Source organism: Lepidochelys kempii, chromosome 1 (genome assembly GCF_965140285.1).
Source record: "Lepidochelys kempii isolate rLepKem1 chromosome 1, rLepKem1.hap1, whole genome shotgun sequence".
NCBI lineage: Eukaryota > Metazoa > Chordata > Testudines > Cheloniidae > Lepidochelys > Lepidochelys kempii.
This window is the reverse complement of record NC_136380.1, coordinates 151,755,161-151,777,199: the sequence shown is the minus strand read 5'-3', so window position 1 is coordinate 151,777,199 and position 22,039 is coordinate 151,755,161. Positions and strand designations below refer to the sequence as shown.

At 42.0% G+C, this 22,039-nt stretch overlaps 1 protein-coding gene across 1 annotated transcript in view; it reads left to right on the top strand.

The window, feature by feature from the left end:
* Nucleotides 1-22,039, top strand: part of CFAP47 (cilia and flagella associated protein 47) — a 643,435-nt gene that overhangs the window by 141,974 nt on the left and 479,422 nt on the right. Inside the window, exons 31-33 of the mRNA XM_073358068.2 lie at nt 9,052-9,145; nt 11,849-11,989; nt 17,782-17,977. Coding sequence (XP_073214169.2) covers nt 9,052-9,145; nt 11,849-11,989; nt 17,782-17,977 — 431 coding nt within the window. The remainder of the gene's footprint in view (nt 1-9,051; nt 9,146-11,848; nt 11,990-17,781; nt 17,978-22,039) is intronic.

The following is a 22,039-nucleotide window of genomic DNA, read 5'->3' as shown; positions in this document are numbered from 1 at the left end:
CTCTAGTCTGACCCCCGGTATAATACAGGCCATAGAATTCCCAAACTAATTCCTAGAGCATATCTTTTAGAAAACCATCCAATCTTGATTTTAAAATTGCCAGTGCTGGAGAATCCTCCATGATCCTTGGTAAATTATTGCAATGGTTAATTACTCTCACCATTAAACATTTACACCTTGTTTCCGGTCTGAATTTGTCTAGCTTCAACTTCCAGCCATTGGATTGTGTTATACTCTTCTCTGCTAGATTGAAGAGCCCATTATTTAATATATGTTCTCTATGTAGGTTCTTATGGATTGCATTCAAGTCACCCCTTAACCTTCTCTTTGTTAAGCTAAATAGACTGGATGAGCTTAATCTATCACTGTACAGCATATTTTAAAATCCTTTAATTATTCTCCTGGCTCTTCTCTGAACTTTTTTCAGTTTATCAACATCCTTCTTGAATTGTGGACACTAGAACTGGACACAGTATTCCAGCAAGTGTCATGCCAGTGTCGAATAGAGAGAGGTAAAATAACCTCCCTCCTCCTATTTGAAATTGTCTTGTTTATGCATCCAGGGATCCCACTAGTCCTTTTGACCATAGTATCACACGCGGAGCTCATGTTCAGCTAATTATCCCCCATGACCCTCAACTCTTTTTCAGTCACTGCTTTGTAGGATAGAATCCTCCATCCTGTAAGTATGGCCTGTGTTTTTATTACTAGATGTATACATTTATATTTAGCCATATTAAAACACATTCTGTTTACTTGGGCTCAGTTAACCGAGCAATTTAGAGCATTCTAAATCAGTGACCTGTTGTCTTCATTATTTACCACTTGCTCAGTTTTTTGTCATCTGCAAACTTGATCAGTGATGATTTTATGTTTTCTTCCCGGTTATTGATAAAAATTTTAACTAGTGTAGGGCTAGGAACCAATCCCTGTGGGAACCCACTGGAAACACATCCTCTTGATTACCATTCCCCATTTAAAATTACATTTTGAGACTTATTAGTTAGCCAGTTTCTAATGCATTTAGTATGTTGCATGTTGATTTTATATAGTTTTAGTTTTTTAATCAAAATGTTGTGTTGTACTAGGTCAAGCGCTTTAGAAAAGCCTAAGTATATTATTGCTATTCCCTTTATCAACCAAAGTTGTAATCTTATTTAAACAAAAATAAAGTTAGACAGGATCTATTTTCCATAAACCTATGTTGATTTGCATTAATTACATTACCTTCCTTTAATTCTTAATCTACCTATTGAGTTAAGTAATCATACCACCCAGAGAACTCAGTCTGCCACTTGGATAGGCCCACCACCCATTTCTCCCATTTGGGTTTACAAAACAAAGTGTTTCATCTGTTTGGCATTTTGTTGTTGGAAACTTGTCTTCACTAGGAAACAGACAATACGGGTGATTGCTAGAGCCCAGATAACATTGGTTTGAGAGAAGAAGATGCAGCTGGTTGCCTCCCTCACTACTATTATCTATTTAGTCTTGGCAAGAAAATATCACCTATCTGAATGGAATATCTCATGTTGCAGAAGCACAAAAACACATTATCACCCTTTTTACAGTTTTTTGCTTACCAAGCAAAATCACATAATGCGTCTCAAAATGTGTTCACAGCCTTTGCCTTATATAGGAGAATCATCCTGTGGCAAGGCTAGAGCTTGAGTAGCTGGAGAGGAGGTGCATAGGAAGCTCAGGTTCTGCACAAGCCACCTGCCTCCCTTTTGGGATTTCTGGTTTGTTTTGGAAGTTCTTCTTTAACCAAAATGTTTTCATGCAGGCTAAACAGCGAGTTTTGTAAACTTGCAAACAGACTACTATCAAGTTGAAACAATCTAGACCTCCAAATGTTGGGAGATGCTGCAAGGCATTCTTACTTCAGGAAGCCCAATTAAAGATCACTACTTAAACATAGCTACAACTTTTTGATGATAATTACTGCTGTCCTTGTCCCCTCCACTATATACTTCAACATCTGTGATTATGCTTTCAGTCCCCCTCCACTTTCTTTTCCTTTTCCCCCTCCCTTAAATCTCATGTCAAACAATGGGATAAGGTGCATTTTTCTGCTAATATGGTGGTTCTGTATCTGTTGAAATTGTAACTATCTGATTTAAAAGCATATTTTTTATGTTCACGACTCTTTCTTTCTCTCATTTCAATTTGCATCTTTTGTATTGAAATTAAATAGGAAATTTTTGTACTAGTCAACAAGTTGCAGCAAGTTTAGTTCTTTGAGTGCTAATCTGTATGCCAACTGTGGAACATGTAAGTGCATATCCACACATCAGAGAATTTTGTAGTCAGCAGTATACACTAGGACTACATCCACTGAATCCTTGTGCATACTAATGAGGGTTTAAAGGGTGGAGCTGCGTTGTCATACCCCAGTTCCTTCTTTACCACCTGTGGTATGTGTCAGAGCAACTCTCTTTGGATTAACCTCCACTTAAGCATTTGTAATTAGTTAGCAGGGTTGGTTTAGTTAAAGTAGGGCAGCTTTAGGGGACATTGTGGGGAGAAGTGGCTCTCTTCCCCAGTGGTCACTAGTGGTGCGGGCTGCCATGGCTAAGCATGGCACATCTGACTGTGAACAATGGACACATGAGCCATCTGTTCTGCCTTGATGAGGGGAAAGCCCCAGAGTGCTGTGAAATCTGCAGGTCCTCTTTGAAGTGGACCCAGGAGGGAGACTTGCCTGTGGGCTTTCCTAATGGAGCAGTTGACTGGAGCCAGAGTCTGACCCTGGGTTCCAGGTGCCCAGCGGTTGTCAAAATCTGCCCCTGCATTGACTTTGAAACTGGCTGAGGGATTGCTCAAGCCCGTGGCGTCTCTGTCAAGGAAAGCATAGGGATAGGTTGGACTCAGAGTGGAAGTCTTCCAAGAAGAAGAGGTGGTGACTGCCCTCTCCTGTCCTCACTCTGAGGCTGAATAAGACTACCAGGCTGCTGGACATTAAGGGTGCTTCAAAACTTAGGAAATGTTCCTTGAGCACTGGAGCTGGTACCAACTGAGTGGACCCAGCTGTGATAGAGGCCTTACCCGAAGTTGTCATGTCTGTGTTCACCTCTTTGGTACCAAGGCAGTTGGAATGATCACCAGCTGCTACAGGACCTGGTAGAAGACTGACTCTGGTACTCACCATCCTGGGATCTTCAGCACCAATACTTGCACGTTTACTGTCACACCTACCCACACAGGCTCTGTCACCCCAGATCATGGTCTGTATCTCTAGGGTGGATGCCCCCTAGCTATTGGAGCTGCATTTGCCCTGAGCTGTCCAGATTCCTGGACCTGGTGACATCAATGTTGCTGTCACCCTGTCAGGTTCCCCTTTCACCCAAGGGGTGGGCGCCACCATTCCCAGATGACTTTTTTTTTCATCTTCCAACTCCTGGGAAAGCCAACAGCCACCCCTACCATGGTCCCGTGACTTGGCAGTTTTGATCTTGACGAGGGGGATGAGGTGTATACATGTGGCTGAGGGTAGAGTGGGGTATCAACCTGGCCCAGCACATGTATCAGTGGTTTCAGAGAGTTTGGGCCCCTGCACCTTAAGACTATGGCATGTGGGCCTCTTGGGGACTTCAATATTAACCTGAGGTGGCCTCCTCAGCACGCTTAAGGCACAGACTGTCACTGTTGCACCTGAGATTGGATCTGTCCCTGCTGTGCCCCCAGAACCAGGGCCAGTGCAGCAGATTCATGGGGAAAGGCAGGAGGGTACCAGCCACCACAACCCCACCATCCCTTGATGGTGCCCTGGCAACAGGTCAGTCGGCCACTACTTCCAAGGACTACAAGATACTCCAAGATCTCATGAGACAGGAGATGGCAGTCTTGAAAATACACACTGAGTAGGCCCAGGATGTGTCACACAAACTCCTCCACTTACATCTGTCAGTCCTGGAATGTATAGCATTCCAAATTATTGACACTTAAGATAAGCCAAGAAAGATTTCAAGTTTGGCCTGGGAGCATTTAAGCATAAATAGATCTAATGAAGAATGCAATTTTACGGTGCCATTAAACTATTTAGAAGGCTGTTTGTAAGATATATTTTTACAGTGCACTAACTGCAAAATGTATAACTGATGAAATTATTCCCAAAAGGGCATAAATTACTGACTAACCAGGTGTTTAGAGAGTTGGAAAGTTGCAATGGAACAAGGAGCCTTGGAAATAACTTAAGATGAGGAGAAATATATACCAGGAAGAGGAAATCAATAAGGACCAGAATGAGACACGATAAGGGCACCAAGGGTATAGTTGCCCCTAAATCATAGGGGAAGTGAGACCATTAGCAGAATGCACACAGGCTGTCAAACTACAGGGAAGGTCTTTCACAGTTGTTGGTATTTTTAGGCTTCTGTGTATGTGCTGTTTGTTTGATTTAATAAATGCAATCAACCCTGAGTTGTTGGGAGTCTGGTGGTATTAAACAAAAGAGCAAATCAGGAGGCCATAACTCATTAAATATATAATAGCAATTAAAATTCTTGTTGATTATTGGCTATTGATTATTAAGAAATTATTGGTAATTAATTCTTAATTATCAACACAATCAATAAAGGACTGTTCGAGCCTGCAAAAGCCTTATGGCAAATGCCAGCGTCAAAGTGAGCGGAGGGATGGTATTAGGTCCTGGTTACTGGATATGAAAAGTTCTATTAATACCTGATACCAAGGTCCCTCGTAGTAATAGTGGCCAATGAAAGAACCGTCCAAAGACACCAGAATTCAATGTCCAAGGATAAGGAAGTGAAGATCCTCTCCCTGATGGGTCAGAAATCTTACTCCATCTTGAGCCTCTAAAAGAGGATTTTGAACTACCAGGCTGTCCTGGCAAAATATGGCCACATCAACTGGTGAGCCTTACAATGGCTTATTGACAAGTTGCTGTAAGAATAGAGGGTTGATTTCCAGACTGTCCTGGCTGAGGGATGTTTGGTGGCCAGAACTGTGTTGCAGGTGGCCTTGGATGCAGCAAACACAAGGTAATGGCGGCAGAGATCAGGATGTGCTGTTTCTTGTAGCTGGCCTTGGCATGTGTATCTAAGGAATTACACAACTATAGAGGATCTGCTGTTTATGGTCTGCTCACTGTTCCATGACAAGAAGGATGAGGCAATGAGATCCCTCAATGTCGCTAGGTCTACCCTCAGATCTCTGGGTGTCTATATCCAGCATCTAGGAGGAGGCACTTCAGGTCCCAACCTTATTAGCTACAGGTGCCCTACCAACATAAGCTGCCTGAGTGCTGGGGCTGTAGAAATTCTCAGTTGTACCATACTGTTTAGGAATTGGGCAGGCAGCAAATTTTACTTAGAGCCCAAGAACAATGTGTTCCACAATCTTTGCCTTCCCCTCCCTTTGGCAATTATCTGTCTCTTCTCTAACACGCTAATCCAGCACTATCTCAGACTAAGTATTGGAGGTAGTCCAGAGTCCCTCTTCCTTCCCCTCCCTCCCATACACCTTCCTTTTCAGTCCATCTTCAGGGACCGCTCCCATGAGAGCTGTTTCGACAGGGGATTCAATTCATCCTTTTCTGGGTGCGATAGAGGAGGTTCTCCATCCGCAGAGTGGAAGGGTATTCTTTTCAAAGTACTTTCTCATCCCCAAGAAGACAGGGGCATCAGCTGATATTGGACTTCAGTTATTCCCTCCCTAGATCAGAAAGATTGGTGTGCTTCCCTCGACTTCCAAGATGCATACTTTCACATTGGGATACACCTGGTGTACAAGCACTCCCTAAGGTTCGTGTTGGGCAACAATCACTACCTATACTGGATTGTCCCTTTGGGTTCCACGCAGTGGTCTGCTTTAATCAGGAGGATGGGCATCCAGGTGTTCCTGAACTTGACTGGTTATGAGTTGTTTGGAACCTCAGGTCCAAACCAACATTAGGATCTTTCCCAAGCTGTTTGCATGCCTGGGCCTGCTAGCAAATGAGAAGAAATCCATGTTAGCCCCGATGTAGAAGATAGAGTTGCCAGGGTCATGTTCAAAGTAGAGGCAATGAAAGCCTACCTACCACTTGACAAGTTCTAGTTGCACAATCTCTGCTCCCACCTGCAGTCCTACCCTGAAACACAAGTAGGATCCTGCCTCATGCTACTGGGTCTTGTGTCAGATTATACGTTCATCACTCCACATATGAGGCTCCAGTTCCAGTGGCTTCAGGCTTGGTTATACCGTCCAAGAAGACGCTACCTGTGCAAGGTGGTATGTCTCTCTCCAGCAGTCCTCCAGTCGCTGGACTGGTAGAACGACCCAGGCAACATACACAAATTGGTTCTGTACAGTCCCAGTTTGCCCTGAAGGACCACATTCAGGTGGGGGACTCACATGGGCAATCTCATAGCACAAGGTATATAGTCTCTTACAGAGAGTATCTTGCATGTTAGTGTTCTAGAGTTCAGAGCTGTATACAAGATATGTGTGGCCTTCCTACCAGACAATCTTGATCATGGGCAATATGGTGGCAGTCTTCTGTCTATATAGGCGAGGTGGTGAGGGACAGGTGCTGGCACTATGTCAGGAGACCATCCTAATATGGGACTTTGCCATAGGTCATGGAATTGCACTATCAATGGTCCATCTCCTCAGGATGGATGACATGACAGCAGCTGGCTTCAGCAGGTACTTCTGTAACGATCACGAGTGGTTGATGTACCAGAGGGCCTTCAGTGATATCTTCCAACAACGGGAGAGCCCAGCACATGGACCTTTTCATGACAGTGGAGAACAACAAAGGTCACCACTTCTGCTCAGGGAAGGTGGTGCAGTCTAGCATCTCTTTCTGCTGCCTTTCTCCTCCCACAGACAGAGGAACTATTGTATGTATTCCCTCCCGTCCTGCTCTTCCCTAAGGTATTTTGGAAGTTTGGTGGGAGAAGGCCAGAGTAATCTTCGTAGCCCCACTCTGGTCAAGACAGATGTGGTTCAGGAACCTGCATGCCCTCTCTATAGTGCAGCTGATCACTTTATCCCTTGTTACTGAACCCCGGGCTTGGAACCAGGGGCTTGACCTTGCATCTGAGCATGAGTTCAGTCCACCGGATGGTGTGGATGCTCCCTCGTTAACACTGGTGGAGAGATTCTGTTTGTGAGACCTCCAGAAGGTGCCCTTTAGTAGTAGGGAAGATTCCAGTAGATATAACTCTCTCTCTGAATGGACAAGGTTTGCAAATTGAGCATGACAACACCACCTGTCCCCCATGAATTCTGGGGACCAAGAGATTTTTGATTACTTGTTGCAACTGAAGCACTCCACTCTTTCGTTGGGCTCATTATGGGTTCATATGGTGGCTTTTTCAGCTGTCCATCCACCAACTAGACCATCTTCAATTTTCTCACACCTATGGCAAAGAGGTTCCTGCAAGTCCTCTTGAGACTCTGTCTGCCAGTCAGGGATCCAGCCCTATCATGAGACCTTAACTTGGTCCTCTCAAAACTGATGGAGACTCCTTTTGAGCATGTGGCTATATGCTCCCTGTCCTGTCTCTTGTCATTCACATTGACCAGGAGAATTGGGGAGCTGTAAGTATTAAAGGCAGAGCCACCCTATACAGTCATCTATAAGGACAGTGTATCCATGAGGACACCTGCCAGATTTCTTTCTAAGATGGTGTCCGAATTCCGTGTCATTGAGGTCATCTACATACCTGTATTCTTCTTAATGTCTCATGCTGGGAGAGTGAAGCAAAAGTTGAACATGTTGGAGATGTGCAGAGCTAGATTGTTCTGCTTTGACAGGATTAAATCCTTCAGGAAGTCTACCGGGCTGTTCCTATCTTACACAGAGACAATCGTAGGGTAGGCTGTGTCTACACAAATGCTATAGAACTGGATTGTCCAATAGGTCAAGACTTGCTGTTGGCTAGGGGAGGCAGGTGTCATGCAGGCTGATGACCCACTCCACCAGGGCTCAATTTACACCAGTAGCCTTGCTAGCAAAACTGCTTATCCAGGACATTTGCAGCGCAGGAATTTGGTCGTTCATACAGATGTTTATGAAGCACTATGCATTGGTGTAAGCAACTAGGGATGATGCTGGATTTGGAAGGTCTATGCTGCAGTCTGTACTCAGACACTCCTCATATCCACCTCCAGTTAGGGCTTGGGAGTCACCAACTTTGGAATGTTTCAGAGTAACAGCCGTGTTAGTCTGTATTCGCAAAAAGAAAAGGAGTACTTGTGGCACCTTAAAGTCTGCTGCAGTTTCCACGGTATGCATCCGATGAAGGGAGCTGTAGCTCACGAAAGCTCATGCTCAAATAAATTGGTTAGTCTCTAAGGTGCCACAAGTACTCCTTTTCTTTTTGCAACTTTGGAATATGTGTGCAGAGTAGTACTGGGAGAAGAAATAGAGGTTACTTACCTTTACAGTAACTGATGGTCTTTGAGATGTGTAGGCCTTATACATATTCCACAACCCACCCTTCATCCCCACTACTTTTTGAGTCTTGACATCACAGGCTCCCATAGTGGTGAAGGTGTGACAAGGATGCTCCACTGTTTATATTCTCACTGGAATGCACATACACTGCCCTAGTGGATATTGCTGACCAGAAAGTTGTCTGACGTGTGCACACTGGATGTGCACTCACCAACTGTGGAATATGTATATGGACTACACATTTTGAAGAACATCTGTAAAAGTAACCTCCTTTCATAGGAACTAAAAAACTGTTATGCAAAGCCTATTGACAAAAAGACTTCTAAGGCTTGTTTGCCGTTTTTCCAGAAACAGGCTTTTTCAAATCTAGCAATGCTTTTTGGGTCTCAACCCCACCTCTGATTTAGTACTCTCACTCAATTGTAGTAGCAAATGATAGTTCAAAATCTGAATCTCTGATTTGTGTGTTCAGTCGCATACTTGGTCAGTTGTCTGCATTCTGTTGTTTGTGCCCTAAGTTGATTGTAGCTATTGGTTTTCACCTACAGTTAGATAGCCTGTACAAAACGGTGGGTATGAAATTAGGGGCTGTATTTAAAAGTGTTTCCTGTCTACTTATTTTTGTTTTTGTATTATTTAAGAAGCCAAGGAGCATGCCTTCCACACGTTATGCCTGAATTTCTGCTTGAACCTGATGAGTATAAGAAATGGATTGGATTGCAAATCGCATTGAAGGTAATTGTTCTAAAATAGCCTACATACGTGTTCCTTTATCCTGCAAAGACTTATGTACGTGCTTAACTTTTTGCACTGTGAGCAGTCCCACTGAAATGAATGAGTTTATTTGCAGTGTGTAAAATTAAGCATGTGCATAAGCCTTAGTAGGATCAGAGCTGTAGTTTGGTATTTGGTGCAATCAGTCCCACACACACACACAGGAAGTGGAGCTATGTGTTTTTCTAAAAACTATTTAACAGTAGATTTTTTTTAAACATCTCCTTCGTAAAAAATAGGAACACAGTAATTCTCATATTGGATCAGACCAGTGGTCCTTCTAGTCTAATATCCTGTTACTCATAGTGACCAGTTCCCAGTGTTTGAGAGGAATTTGCAAGAAACCATGCAAAGACAGTTATAGGATGATGATCTTCCCTTAGGAAAAGTTTCCTTCTAGTTCCCAATAATTAAAGGTGAACTTAAGACATGAAACACAATGGTTTATATCTCTTCCAAAACTTATGTTTTTCAAAATTTACAGTTATAATTCTGGATATTCTTGTTAATTAATCTAACCTCCTTTTGGATCCTCCTAAGCTCTTCACCTCTGTGTTCCAATGAGTTCCACAGGCTAATTGTTGCAATTGTGTGAAAAAGTATTTCCTTTTATTAAGTTTTAATTTGCCACCTTAGTTTCATATATAACCCGTGCCAATCCATGGGTTGGAAGACCTGATTGATCTGGAAAATTGTGCCAACCTCATGATGCCATCATCCTAATATTTTTGTAAAGAACATAGCCATGAAAACCCTTAAAACTGGAGACTTCAGTAGAGGTTGACAGTCAAAAGTAGAGTTGTGTGTGGTAGGGAAGAGCAGTAGAACAAAGTGAGGAAAATTTACTGAGCAGAAGAAAGATTTAAATATCCCTAGCAATGCTTCTTCCACTTCCTTTGAGAACCTCAACAGCCGAAAAAAATCTGTGTTAGGAAGTGTTTTCTAGTATTTAGTCTAAATTTTCTTTTTCTCAATTTTATTCCATTGCTCCTAGTTAAATTTACTCTCATTCACCCTAGCTAATTTGCTTCCTGACTTCATCTTTACACCTTTCTATGCAGGGTTTAGAAACAGTCACTACATAACCATATGCAATTCAGACACCTCTCTGAAACCGTTGTCTTGCTCTCCCAATCTTAGCATTAATTTAAAAACAATAAGTCTCTAGATATTATTGTTACAAAGGAAATTTCAAAAATATGAACAAAGTTTAATGATGCAGTGATGAATCTGCTGAGAGCTTGGAACAATGGCCCTGAGAGGTGTGACATACCCCATTCATCTCAGTGAGGTGATTACTCAGATATCCAGTTACGATGACTTAAATGTCAGCATTGTTAGCTATTTGATCCATTATGTAGAAAGGAGAAAAAAGATCACAGATCTGCACAATTTATTGAGAGTGATGTTTCATTTTAGCACCTCAAATACCAGATTATGGGATATAGCTGTCTCCTTCCTCCCACCCGACCCCAGTCCAAAAGGAAATAAATCCAAGGAACCCAGCAGAGCTCATGGCCATATTTAAACCTCATTGAGGGGGTGTCAAGCTTAAGTAGGCTAGGGAGCCAAGTGACAATACAATATTTTTGAACATCTGCACAATCTACTGGGAGCAGTATCTTGTTTTGGCGATCCATATATCGATGGAGCCTATTTTGTAGGCAGAGTTTGGAAGAGAACCATCATGTTTTTTTCCCCAATGTGACCCTTGCTTCAAATATGTTATAGCAGACTAGCATCTCTGTATCTTAGCCAAATAATATACATATTACATGTTTCTGTTCTTTCCCCATAAATCACACTCTCATTCCCCAATACTTTTGTAATTTTTTTCCAGACTAGGTCCAGTGTTATCACTCATTCTCTTTCTGATGCCTAGGAATGAATTTGGTATTCCAAGGAGAGCCACACAAGAAACATGCAAGCAGAGCCCATTTATACACCCATCCATCCCAATTTATGGTGTAATGCCTGGGCATTTTCAGTCCAAACTTGTAGTCACTTTTTTTGCTGCTATATTCAAAATTAAACAGGCAATAACTATACTTCTAAGTCTCTATCAACATTGCTGCTTTTCAGGTTTCTCCTTCCCATTTTTTATCTGTATGTGTGATTATTTTTCCAAAATCTGTTAGTTTTTGATTTTTTTCAGGTTAAATCATACGTTCATTTCTATCCATGTTTTTAATCCCTTCAGGTACCTTTGTATTACTTCCCTTTACTCACTAGTATTTGCCACTCCTATCAATTTAGTATGATCTGTGCTGTTTACTCCCCCTTTAAGAACTTTAATAAAGATGTTTAATGGTCCTAACACTTATCACTGTGGAAGCACACTAGATGTGTGTTGCCATTTATCATTACGCTTTGCTTATAGTTCTCCAGTGAGTTTTCACTCCATAGTGTTCTCATCCCAGGCAGCTAAAATTAATTTTGTGACTAAGATTCTGTGACAAACAGCATTATATACTTTGGCAAATTTCTAATATGCTATATGGACTGCTTTTTCTTTATCCACTAAGTATGTAATTATATTGGAAAAAGCAGTTGTTTACCTGACAAACTTTTAAAAGCCAGTAGTGGCTGTTGCTTATGATTATCGTACCCTATAGATGTCATAGTTTCAGATAAAATATAAATCTCATTGTCCTTTATCTTAAGGTTCAGATGACTGAGCTACAAAAAGCTAACATGAAGAACTCTGACATTTTTAACAATAAGAGTCTATTTGTTTTGGATGACAATGTATTCGAGACCATGAGCAAACGTGTATGGACTGATGTGCTACTCCAGGTATACAAGGTACATTGCAGACATGTAATATCTTATAGTACTAAGCTTTTAAATGATCTTTGCAAATATTACAGGAAGATTTCAAACAAGGTGAGATTGAATAGAATAATTCTTTACTTCAGATACCCCAAATGTTTTAACAAATGGCAAAAGAATTAATCTACTTAGCTAAAAACACACTTTTTTTTTGCGCTGTATTGACATACCCTTAGGGTCAGTGGTTTAAAGGACCCTTAGTTGCTTCAATTTTTGGAGTACAGTTAATTGTTAATGGAATTAAATGGGGGTGATAACAGACTTCAGTACAGTGTGGGAACTTAAACATGTAAATGTTAACCTCTCTGCTTGCAAAATAGGAGTCTGTTTATAATGTGGGCTTTAATTAAAAGTAGTGTATGCGTCAACAGATTATATAGTTAATTTTTTTGCACATTAGTAGGGCCCTACCAAATTCACAGCTGTGAAAAATGCGTCATGGATCGTGAAATGTCATCTCCCCTGTGAAATCTGGCATGCAGCCAGGGGCTCCTACCCTATGTAGGGCTCCAGCTGCTAGTCCTGTCTGGGGATGAGGAAGGACAAGACTTCCCCTTCCCCTGCAGGGGCTGCTCCTGGCATGGGTCAGACCCACCTCCAGGATTTCCCCGGGCTTCAGGAAGCTTGGTAGCTGGAGCTGTTAACCCTCCTCTCTTCCCCTCCACCCCGTGGGAAGGCTGTGGCTGTGAGCCCGCAATTCGGGTGGGAGACTCACAGGAAAACTGGACATAATGTAACCGCACCCCAAGCCTGCAACCCTTGCTTTTGCACTGCGTCTGATGGTGGTGCTGGCTTTAGAGCTAGGCCCTGGGCCAGCAGCCTTCCTCTCTAGCTGCCCAGCTCTGAAGGCAGCACCCCTGCCAGCAGCAGGGCAGAAGTAAGTGTGGCAATTCCCCAATCTCCCTACAATAGTCTTGTGACCTTCCAATCCTGACGGCCTTTTGGGTTGGGATCCCCACCGTTACAACACTATGAAATTTCAGATGTAAACATCTGAAAATGTGAAATTTACTAATCTTAAAAACCCTGGACGTGAAATTGTCCAAAATGGACTGTGAATTTGGTAGAGCCCTATACATTAGTAATTGTAAAATGCTTTGTTGATTTTAAAAAAAGGTAGAGTGGTTGGGGTGGGTTGACTTACTACTCTAGAAAATTCTCCATCTTGGATTATGATTCAGGTTTTTGAAGAAATGTTTATCTGAAATGTCTGTCAAAAACCAGCAATCACTTGTGCCTACTATATCTGGGGCATAAACAGCCCCTGAAAGGCAGAGTTATTTCCATTCTGATCAAATGAAGCTGCTTTTCCTGGAGAGCGCTTTGGGGTCAAGCATTCCTCCCTCAATGCTACATCTACAAATGAATGGATTGTGTTCCTGTCAGCCCATTTACTCTCTATCAAGGAGCCTAAAGAAAGAAGAAAACACACTGCATATCCAGAAGCACTTCAGTTTTCAGTCTTGAAGGGTTCTGAGTGTGTGATGTCATGTAAACACTACTCTGAAACATCAAGTACTCAAAAAAACAACAATGAGGAGTCCTTGTGGCACCTTAGAGACTAACGAATTTATTTGAGCTGTACTCACATCCTTAGGATAATCAGTGATAAAATTAACATGTGCTTTGACATGGATATCTCTTCACATTTATTTAATGCTCTTATGTGTCATGATTATTGCCAACTCTTCTCTCAGCTCCAGGTTCATTGCTGACTAAATTTTTCCTCATCTGAGCAAGTATGCTCTGCCCAGCATCATCCCCATTCTTATTCCCATTATGGGTTCCTCTCATCAAAATTGGCAGCTAAAACAGTTATATACCCTATTTTCTCTTTCAAGACCTTCTGTGGCCTTTGGTTGCTTCTGTGATGTTTGTTTCACTTAGGTCCAGTCCATCATGGCTGTCCCCTATGCTTGTCATGCTTTCTATCACGGTTAGGCAGCCAAGAGTGTCTTTCTTGTGTGTATGCTGCAGCCTCTATACTTCAGGAACCTGGCATGAGACCAGGGATATAAAATTTAAACCACAGATCTTTTTATAAGTTATATGACAAGACCCCTCCTACAGACTGTGAAGATCCTGACTGTCTGCCAATGTAAAAGATCCCTATGGAACTTTTAATGCACTGTAGCATGTCCACACAGGATGTTGTTACCGCGTGGCAAGCTAGTGCACTGTAGATTCAGACCCTGGCTTTCCATCCCATGTAGGCATCTTTGTCTCTCTGTTCCCCAACTGTAAAAGGGGAACACCAGTGCTTTTCTACCGTACAGGGGTGTTTTGAAATAATACTTTAAAGATTGTGGGGCTCTGAGATACTGTGGAGTGGGTGCCATATAAGTACCTTATAACTAAGTGCAGGAAAAAGGCCTGTCACAGGGTCTACTTGCTGATAGGCACCACCTCCTGGCTGCTCTGGGGATTTACTCCTTCCAGGTGCTTGTGCCCTCTTCTGTCGTCTTCTCTCACCCTGCAGCCCCTCTTGCACCATGAGTTACAGCTTCCTCTTCATGACTTGGCCCCCTATTTATATAAAACTATGCATGTTTCCCCCTTCTCGGATATCAGTCTATTGGGGAAAACTGTCCCGGGCACTCTGCTCTCCACTGCGTGGTCTGTGTCACTTCTCCAGTGGCTGGTAGGAGAACCCAGGCCCACCCTCTACTCGGGGTTCTAGCTCAGCGGCCCTCTCTTCAGCAGGCAAGGCCTGCACTATCCTATGCCTTGCTGCTCTTCGCATAAGCCTTTCCTACCTCTCTGGCTCTCCCCCTTCTCTGGTTTGCGAGCCCAAGTTTCCTCGTCTCAGAGAGTAGCTGTAGGCTACCTACCTCTGTAGCTCCAAACACACCTCCCTTCTCCCAGGGTGTATAACTGCAGACAACTACTCCGCAGCCCCTGCTGCTCTCAGCTTCTGAGCTTTATACAGTCCTTTCCTGTTCCCATCCAGCTGAGCTTTGTCTAATTAATCCATGTTCCCTGGCTCCTCCTCCAGGTGCAGCCTGGGGAGTTAATTGGCCCCATCACAGGCCCATAAATATTTTTGATTATTCCATAGCAAAAGAAGATCTTTGCATTCAAAGAAAGTCTTTAGATTCTAGAGATATATTTCTCATCTCAAGCACCTTCAATTACATTATAGTTTGAAAGCCAGACTGACTGGGTAAGACCTAACTAATATATAGGAAAAAAAACAGTTAAATTCCCACAATGAGGCACCACCCATTCTGCTTTTTCAGTTACTGTACAACATGTATTTCACATAGATGCATAAGACACCACCTCAAACAACCTGGATATTTTTGACATACAAGAGGATTAATGAAACAGATCTTGAGTGCTGAAGTGAAATAGCAATTTATGGAAATGATTGCTTGAAGGTCAGAATAATTCCTTTGATTGCTCATTAGTACTTACGCTGCAAGCAATATTACACAATCCCAGGAACTACTTTTAGTCCTTATAATTTCCTACTTCTATTTTTATATAACCCAATCATTGTTTGAGAGTGGATTTGCTTTCCATAGTAGAATATAAAGATGAATTTGCTACCACCAAGGGCATGTAACCTGATTTCCTCTGGCTTGGGTTGGTGGACCATGAGGGTGAATTAAACCTTTTCTGTGAAGAAATCTATGCTACTGACCTTTCCTTGCTACTGACCTTTCCTCACTATCAAACATGCCCTGAACAGGGATATCAGAGGAAGACATAGTTGAAGGAATCTGTTTCAGCATAGCTCCTCCATGTGCAGTCTGAAGGCTGATGGGAATGTGGAGGTGGTTCAGAATTTAGGGGGTTGAAGTCCTGGTCTCTTGTGTATTTTGTGGGAATGTGCAAACCCTGCAATGCAATCTCTGCAAACTCTGCAGTCTCACATCTCAACCTGTTTTGCTAGCATTTCCCTCTGGATGCCTTTTACTATTACCTCAAACTTAACAGGGCCAAAACTGAATTCCTGATCTTTTCCTTTGCACCATTTTCCCTCCCCTACATTTGCTTTCAGTATTGATTGTACTATTGTTTGTCTTTTCAGTCAGGCTCATAACCTGGGAGTCATCCCTCTTTCTTTCCCCACATATATAGTCTCTCTGTCAACATTTTATCTCTGTCCAAATCTTGCCACTTCTTCATCTATGACATTTCTAAAATCTGAGCTTTTTCTTTCCATCTAGACAGCTAAAGCTGTCCCTTCCAGGTCCTCATCTCCCTTCTTCAACGCTGTAACTTCCTCCTTATTAGACTTCAGGGCATCTGTATTGTCCCAGTCTCATTCATACATAACTCACCCAAGAGCATCTTCTTTGCCCATGGATCTGAACACATGAATCCTCTATTTTAACCCATTGCTACTCCTCTTCCATCATATCAGATTCAAACTTCTTCTCTTAACCTTCAATGTTCTTCCCGGCTCTGACACTTGCTACTTATTTATTCTGGTCTCTTTCTACATTCTCCCTCATCCTGTTCACTCTGTCAATGGTACCAACCTCAGCAACCAACTTCTGTGCTCCTCTCAAAGTTGCCACTTATGCTTGGAAAGCACCCTCTCTCCCCAGATGCTCTGTAACCAGTGGCTGATTGCAAGGCTGAGAGACAGTTGGGAAAAGGAGATAATTAACACAAAACAAAAAATAGTGTGTGTTTATGAAAAAAATTGATTGCCTCTTCCTCTGTCTATAGGATGCTTGCTTTAGATTACAAACTCGTCAATCTCTGTGTGCATATGGGCGCTAACAAGGACTTTTGGGTACTACCATAATATAAATATTTAATAATATCAATAGGAGAATTGTAAAGAAAAACTGGGAGGTGAATTTGGCTCCAAAAAAATGAAGTGATCTATGAAGGAGATGTTGCAAACACTAGATTAAATTGGCTTTGCATTTATAAACTTGGATTAAAAAATAATTCCAATATTTATTGGTAATTTAGCTGCTGTTGGATTCTGTTGGAGTCTACAGACTCTTTCTGGGAATGCAAAAAGGTCAAATTATTTTTGATGAAGTCATCAAAAATAATTGAAAAATAATTGGAAACAAAATACGTTTGGAACCTCCCATTTGCATTTTATTTGATTCAGGAATTAAAGGAGTCCCTAAATCATAATCCAAACCAATCTCTGCTATGTTAATAACATAGGATAACTGTACAGAACAGAAAGAGTAGAGAAGGTTTATTTATATAAACATTGATCTCATAAAATAATGTTTTTTGGATAGAGGATAAATTGGATAATGTTGACAAGATTTTGAATCCATTTCTAAGTGTCATAAGGAAAATACTGTAGATTTTAGGAAAAATAGTTTTTTCACTGCTGAATGTAAATTGCAAATGTACAAAGAAAATGCATGTGAATATGTCATGTATTTGCTGTGTATTTGAGGATGGAAGGGAAGATTTAATCTTATATTTGCATAATTTTAGGAGCACATAGGGTTGAATTCATACACAGGCTTTTATACAGCATGATTTTTTTGTTGGTGTTTGAAGAGATGGTTAAATTTCATGCTGTTCACTGTTTGTAAATAATAATCTTGAAAGGAAAAAAAATAAAGAAATATTTTTTTGAAAAGGTGGAGACTGGAAGCCCTGCCCCATTAATGCAACGTGCCTTTATGATAGTTTAGAATCTACCAAATAGCTTCAAATCTGAAAGTTTTTCTGTGTTTGAAAAATAATTGTATTTTTGTGTTTGGTTCTTTCTACTTGGAATTGTAATTATACTTTTTAGTAAAAAGATGAAATATTTTTTCTGATTTCAGGTGTTGGTCCTTGCACGTGTATTGTCACTTACTACCAGTAATCTGTTGAGCTCAGAAAGCGTGCAAAGCATGCCGAGAATAAATGCTGAGCCTTTATCCAGTAATATATATTCTCCATCTGAAAGACTCCTCCTTACCTGGCTGAATACACATTATGAGAAAACCAGAAAAATTGTGTGGAAAGACTGTCAAAAAGGTGAAGCAATGCTTTGACTATTCTTTCCCCCCTTACCCCCTTAGTACTTTTGCCCCAGTTTCTGTATACCTTAAGGATATTGTGACAGTTTGTCACTGAAAGTACCGTACTTTGAATATGTGTTCATAAATATTTCACTTATTATGCACAAACATTCCATTTGCTTGAATGGAATCTTTGGCCAGCAGTACTCATTGGAACCACTCCTGTGCCATTTGTGCCGTCGTGCTCCTCAACCTAGGGCAAAAAAGGGCAGAGTGGGGAAACCGTTTGCCTTTGGAACTGGTGTATCTGTATTCAGATCATCCTAGCAGCTCTGCACCTGCATGGATTGCCTAGCAGATCACCAGAGCAGACAGTTCTTATGCGATCAGGAATGATTGATAAAGATTCCATCATTCAGACCTACTTTCCCAAGTGTGATCACAAAATCATAAATCTATTTGCCAGAGAGACAAACACAAGTTGTCACAGTTTCTGCTCCTGAGGGGCGTAAGTCCCAGTTCTCAATGAGAAACTTGCCTCATCTTGTGGACTCTGGGGACGTGTACCTACTTGCCAATACTTCTTATACCGTGGGTGTTAAAGAAGCTCAGACAAGATGTGGAAGTGGTGATCATGGTAGCACCAGTTTGGCCTAGGCAATTCTATTCCTCTGATCTGATGAAATCAGGGTTTTGGAGCTGTGCTCTGGCTCCGCTCCAGCTCCAGGCAAAAACCTGCAGCTCCACTGTTTCGAAGCTGCTCCGCGCTCCAGCTCCGGGCTCCACTCCAAAGCCCTGGATGAAATTGTCAGTTCAACCACTGGTAACATTACCTCTGTTTCCAGACATAATTTCTTTCAGTGTGTGTCAATGTGGATTCCACTCTAGGTGTGCATGCATTCAATGCATATGAGGCCAGGTTTTCTTTTGTTTGGTTTTTTAAAGTTAGCGGTGTCTGTGGAACGTTGCTTGCACTCTGTGTCTCCTCATGCTCCTATATAAGGGCATAAAGGGTGGAGTGACCCTCCTTTTGTGTCTTCTTACTGCCAATGGCAGCAAGTCATAATCTAGCCGAGTACTACCAGTGGCTAGAAACCTAGCAAGCTTTTTTCTCAAAAAAAGCCCCTCTGAAAGTCTTTAAAATTTCTTTCCATGCTTAACTTGCACCCCAAATCCTCAAACTGGACTGAAATACATCAAAAGACCCCCTGTACCCATGTGCCCACCCTTCCCCAATACAGATCCCCTTGTACACCATGGTGGAATTCAGTACTGCAGATCATGACAGACAACATGTCAGAAATGCATTACATGAACAAACAGGGTGGCTTATGCTCATCCCAGTTATGTCAGGCAGCCATCAAACTCTGCGAATGGTGCCAACTGTATTCGGTAACCCTGCTGGCCCTTCACCTCCCAGGAATAAAAAAGAGTATGTCAGACTTACTAAGCAAGAACCTGGTATCTAACCTTACATGGTCATTATGAGACACCATGTTGCACCCTATCTTCCAGATGTGGGGGATCCTGGCTATAGACAATCTGCATTAGCAGAGACTGCCAAATTCAAGATGTTCTGTTCCAGGGGAGGCATGAACATGAAATCCTGAATGATGCATTCCTCCTCCTGTGGTCTAAAAGCTTCCTCTGTGCATTCCCTCTGGTTCTGCTGATCCCCAGGATAATAAAGATCAGATGGGACACAGACACAGTGATCTTGATAACCCCATATTAGCTGAGACAGTTCTGTCTCTTGGACCTTCTCCAATTGTCCCGTGAACCTCCCATCTATCTCCCTGTCTGTATGGTCATAGTGTTTCAGAACCAAGGCCAGATACTGCCTCTAGAACCCCACTCGCTACCTCTGATGGCCTGAATGCAGTCTGGATGATCAATAACAACAGTGTTTAGGAAGGCCTCCACCGTAAAAACGTGTGCTGCAAAACTGAAATAATTTTCCGTGTGGGCCACCCAGGACAATGTAGACCCAGTCGAGGGTCCAGTACCAAAGGTTCTAGACTATATATTATCTCTGAAGGAAAAAGGCCTAGCATTTAGTTTCCTGAAAGTCCATTTAGCTGCAATCACTGCATATCATGCTCTGATTTTCACAATCAGTTTTCTCATACTCCACAGTGACAAAACTTTTCAAGGACTTTTGCACTCATGACTCAATGTCAGAGACCCAGCTTCTTCTTGGGATCTCAACATCATCCTTCTGTGGCTCATGGAACCCCTATTTGAGCCTCTGTGGCTTATTCAAATGTACTGATCTCTGGAATTTGTAGGGCCGCTACTTGGGATTCATTATATACATTTGAAAGGCATTATTCCCTTGTCGAGGCATCTAAGTCAGATGCCCACTTTGGCAGAGCTGTCTTAAAGTAAACTCTGAGCCCTGGTGCTGGAATCCGGGACGCCCTCACTTTTTAACAAAAGAAATGTAAGTGCAGAATTCATATCCCCTGCAGGTTCCACCCTGTCCTCCCTCCAAATAATAGATTCTGCTGGGGAGATGCTGCAATTACACCTTTCACCCACCAGAGGCTGCTGTGGCACCAGGAGAGGGCAGCTGACTCACTGCTGGAGCAGCCAGCCTTGAAGAGGGAGGGGGCACTTTGCCCTCCCCCTCCCCCACACTTCTACAAAGGTTCTGGCATCCTTGCCTGAGCATCCACCTCCAGGACTGCTTGAGAGTCACTAGAAGTAAAATACATGTGGACAAGCACTTGAAGACGAGAGAACAGTTACTTACCCTACAGTAACTGTAGTTCTTTGAGATGTGGTCTCCGTATATAATCCTCAATCAACCCTCCTTTCTTGCTTCTACAGAATCTAATTAACACCTAGATTTCTTATTGGTGAAGGAACTGAGGGGCAGTTGGTCCCTATTTTGCTCTTTATGCCCTCAGTTGTGGGGGGTGTGAGGGCACAGAATCCACCATGGTGGACACTGCTGGCCAAAAGATTCTGATCTCCAGCGCATGGGGTGCCTGCAAACCCGAAGCGGAATCCTTGTGAACAGCACATATCAAAGAACCACAGTTGCAGTAGGGTAAGTAACTATTCTTTTTGCCTCCTGGCAATACTTTGTAGCTTAGTATAATAAATTGTTGTAAAAATGAATTAGTACAGTTTATCTTCAATTCTAAAGCAGGGTTAAACAATTATTTAGTTTTAAAAGCTTTCTACAATAGGTTTGGAGTTGGCACTAAAAATGATGGCAAGTTTAATTATGTAATTGGATACTCCGAAATAAAATGTTTGTATTAAATCATCAAAATGGGGCAGATGGCTCAGTAGGTTAATGTGCTCATTTGTGAAGATTTGGTTTCAGATTTGGCCAGAGATAACAAGTGACAATGAGTTTCATGGTCACTGTCTGGTTCCTTATAGACACTTGTATACCACAAAATCCCCTCACAATTTAACATATTTAGTATTTTTCTGCTTTCAGAGAAGTCTCAGACTGGAATAGCAGGAGTGATTTGTGTGTGTGTGTGTGTATTCTCTGTGTGGAAGTTTACACAGTGACTGCTTGGACTATACCTGCTTCTAGCCAATTTTTTCAGTTCATGGTTTTTATGCATCCTCTCAACAATATCATAAAATTGGTTAATATAATGTGTTACCTGTGCAACCTTAATTTGGCCCCTTATTTGTATGCAATATGATACAATCTTTAATTATATGATCACATACTGTTCTTTACACAGGACAGCTGCATTATTCAGTGCATGGGATGGAAGGTGCTCATTTCATGAGGCGCTTTTAAAATATTTTGTTTTCAGCTTATTTTATTCAGTGTGTGGCTCTAGGCCTTACTTACTGCATTATTATTCACACCCTACTCTGAAGACAGAAGTGGGCTTTTCTGTAGTGCTCATCATTGCAGTATCGGAGTGCTTCACAAATATTAATTAATTAATTTCCACAACACCTCTAAGATGAAGTGGCAGTGGTATTCTAATTTTACATATGGGGAACTGACACAGAGAGATTAAGCTCAAAAGTATCCACTAATTTTGGGTGCCCAGTTTGAGATGCCTTGGGCCTGATTTTTCAGAGTAATCAGTAT